The following is a 2,617-nucleotide window of genomic DNA, read 5'->3' as shown; positions in this document are numbered from 1 at the left end:
AGCTCTGGTGTTAGTGTATCTTTGTTAAGTAGTGACATAGTCACCTGTTATATGTGACATAGATCCCCCGTCATATGTGACATAGACCCCAGTCATTTGTAATACAAACGTGTTATCTGTGACGTCCCATTATCTGATGCTGACCTCTCTTATTTTTGTTATGCTGACCCTATTTGTGATGGAGACCCCTGACTTTGTTTTGCTGACCCATGTTTTCTGTGATGGAAATCTGTTTTCTGTTATGCCGACCCGTTATCTGTTACGCTGACCCGTGTTTTCTGTGATGGAAATCTGTTTTCTGTTATGCTGACCTGTTATCTGTTATGCTGACCCCTGTTTCCTGTGTTGGAAATCCCTGTTTTCTGTAATGAAAATCCCTGTCATCTCTGTCACAGATAACAGAGGTCTATGTCACAGATTTTAGCTGACACTTCATCATTAATAAATGAAACAATGACTTTTTCTAGTTGCCTTCACATGTTGCCTAGCCATGCTGGTTTACACACAAGGTAGTTAATGTTCAACTTTTTGTCAGTTGACGTCATCACATCCTCGATTAAGTGTATTAAATCTCCATAATGTCATGATAAGTACCCTGGGCCCATCCGCTTCAGGTCAATCCTGATTCAAATAAGTGCATTCTAGCTACCTGATCATAGAACACTCATGGGACTGAGAGTCTCTGTTAAACTAGTGACAAGAGAGACAGAGATGGCGACACCACTCAGATGGCTAGATCCAGGGTAGTTATCATAATGGAGATATAACGCCCTGAAAGAGGGGAAAGACAAATTCAAACAACATTCTGTTGGCTGTCTCCTTTACACAGGAGGCTTGATCAGTCTGTCAAGTGTCCACATCAAGGAAACTGTTTATGTTAGCTTATCCAGTCTCATACTAGTTGCTTATCTCATCTCATTTCCGAAAGGTTGTGGAAACTGCCTGTGCTGTGTTTCCACTGCTGAGCCATGCAGGAGCGCCAGAACCGTGTGACTAAGCCGTGTGACTAAGAACTTCCTACCTTACAGAACAACCAGTCATCCCTACAAGCTCTTCCCTAGGCAGCAGAAGGTCAACCCCCTCAGATTGAATCTTCTGCTGTCTCCTCCCAACACAGTAAGAGCCTTCAGACATCAGTCAAGAAGAGAAGCAGCTCTTCCTCATTGAAGTCGTCTCCAGCCAAGAGATAGCATGTTGTCACAAAGTTCATCACCACCACGAAGCCGTTTGCATCATTATCCGTGAAGGTGTGCATGAAGCCTGCTTTGAAGTTGCTGAAGAAAGATTCCTGCACGCAGCCGACCACCTGCAAGCAGCTTCAGACAGTGGCGAAATCCTCAGTATCCTGGCAGACGCTGTCATGCATGTTGGATTACTTCTTTATGCAGCCACGGACCATCCACGGACCTTCACGCAGCCTCAGACCTTAAAAAAAGCCACAGACCTTCATGCAGCAGGTTCTACTTGCTGTCAAGCAGCATCAGACCTTCACGCAGCCACAGACCTTCACGCAGCAGGTTCTACTTGCTGTCAAGCAGCATCAGACCTTCATGCAGCAGGTTCTACTTGCTGTCAAGCAGCATCAGACCTTCACGCAGCCACAGACCTTCATGCAGCAGGTTCTACTTGCTGTCAAGCAGCATCAGACCTTCACGCAGCCACAGACCTTCATGCAGCAGGTTCTACTTGCTGTCAAGCAGCATCGGACCTTCACGCAGCCACGGACCTTCACGCAGCACGTTCTACTTGCTGTCAAGCAGCATCAGACCTTCACGCAGCCACAGACCTTCATGCAGCAGGTTCTACTTGCTGTCAAGCAGCATCAGACCTTCACGCAGCCACAGACCTTCACGCAGCAGGTTCTACTTGCTGTCAAGCAGCATCAGACCTTCACGCAGCATCAGACCTTCACGCAGCCACAGACCTTCATGCAGCAGGTTCTACTTGCTGTCAAGCAGCATCAGACCTTCACGCAGCCACAGACCTTCACGCAGCAGGTTCTACTTGCTGTCAAGCAGCATCAGACCTTCATGCAGCAGGTTCTACTTGCTGTCAAGCAGCATCAGACCTTCACGCAGCCACAGACCTTCATGCAGCACGTTCTACTTGCTGTCAAGCAGCATCAGACCTTCACGCAGCCACAGACCTTCATGCAGCAGGTTCTACTTGCTGTCAAGCAGCATCAGACCTTCACGCAGCCACAGACCTTCACGCAGCACGTTCTACTTGCTGTCAAGCAGCATCAGACCTTCACGCAGCCACAGACCTTCATGCAGCAGGTTCTACTTGCTGTCAAGCAGCATCAGACCTTCACGCAGCCACAGACCTTCGTGCAGCAGGTTCTACTTGCAGCTTCAGACGATGAATAAAGACACTTACCCCTTCAATGTCATTTTCTGAAGAAATTTCTCACGCTCTCAAAGAAGAGTATCATCTTCAGACCCTGGCTTGCGTCCTCTTGAGCTGTCTCCCTTCATGAAGACACATACCTTGACAAAGGTGCACACCTCTTAGAGGACAAAGCTATCATCCACGAAGCCTCCCTCCTCTGGGAAAGTGGACACCTGCATGCAACCCTCCTTGTTCGCAACATCAGACGGTTACCAAACCTCCAACA

At 48.0% G+C, this 2,617-nt stretch overlaps 1 protein-coding gene across 1 annotated transcript; it reads left to right on the top strand.

The window, feature by feature from the left end:
* Window positions 1-1,448: 1,448 nt before the first annotated feature.
* On the top strand, window positions 1,449-2,369 carry LOC125372549. The gene has a single exon (XM_048382937.1). The coding sequence runs from the start codon at window positions 1,449-1,451 to the stop codon at window positions 2,367-2,369; it is 921 nt and encodes a 306-aa protein (XP_048238894.1).
* Window positions 2,370-2,617: the final 248 nt, after the last annotated feature.

This window comes from Haliotis rufescens, unplaced genomic scaffold, assembly GCF_023055435.1.
Source record: "Haliotis rufescens isolate VD_foot unplaced genomic scaffold, xgHalRufe1.0.p SCAF_1, whole genome shotgun sequence".
NCBI classification, from domain to species: Eukaryota; Metazoa; Mollusca; class Gastropoda; order Lepetellida; family Haliotidae; genus Haliotis; species Haliotis rufescens.
Note: the sequence above shows the minus strand (reverse complement) of the source record. Positions and strands in the feature narration are given on the sequence as shown.

Coding starts and splice junctions, on each gene's coding strand:
- LOC125372549 (XM_048382937.1), top strand. CDS start 1,449: ATGCAGCAGGTTCTACTTGCTGTCAAGCAGCATCAGACCTTCACGCAG.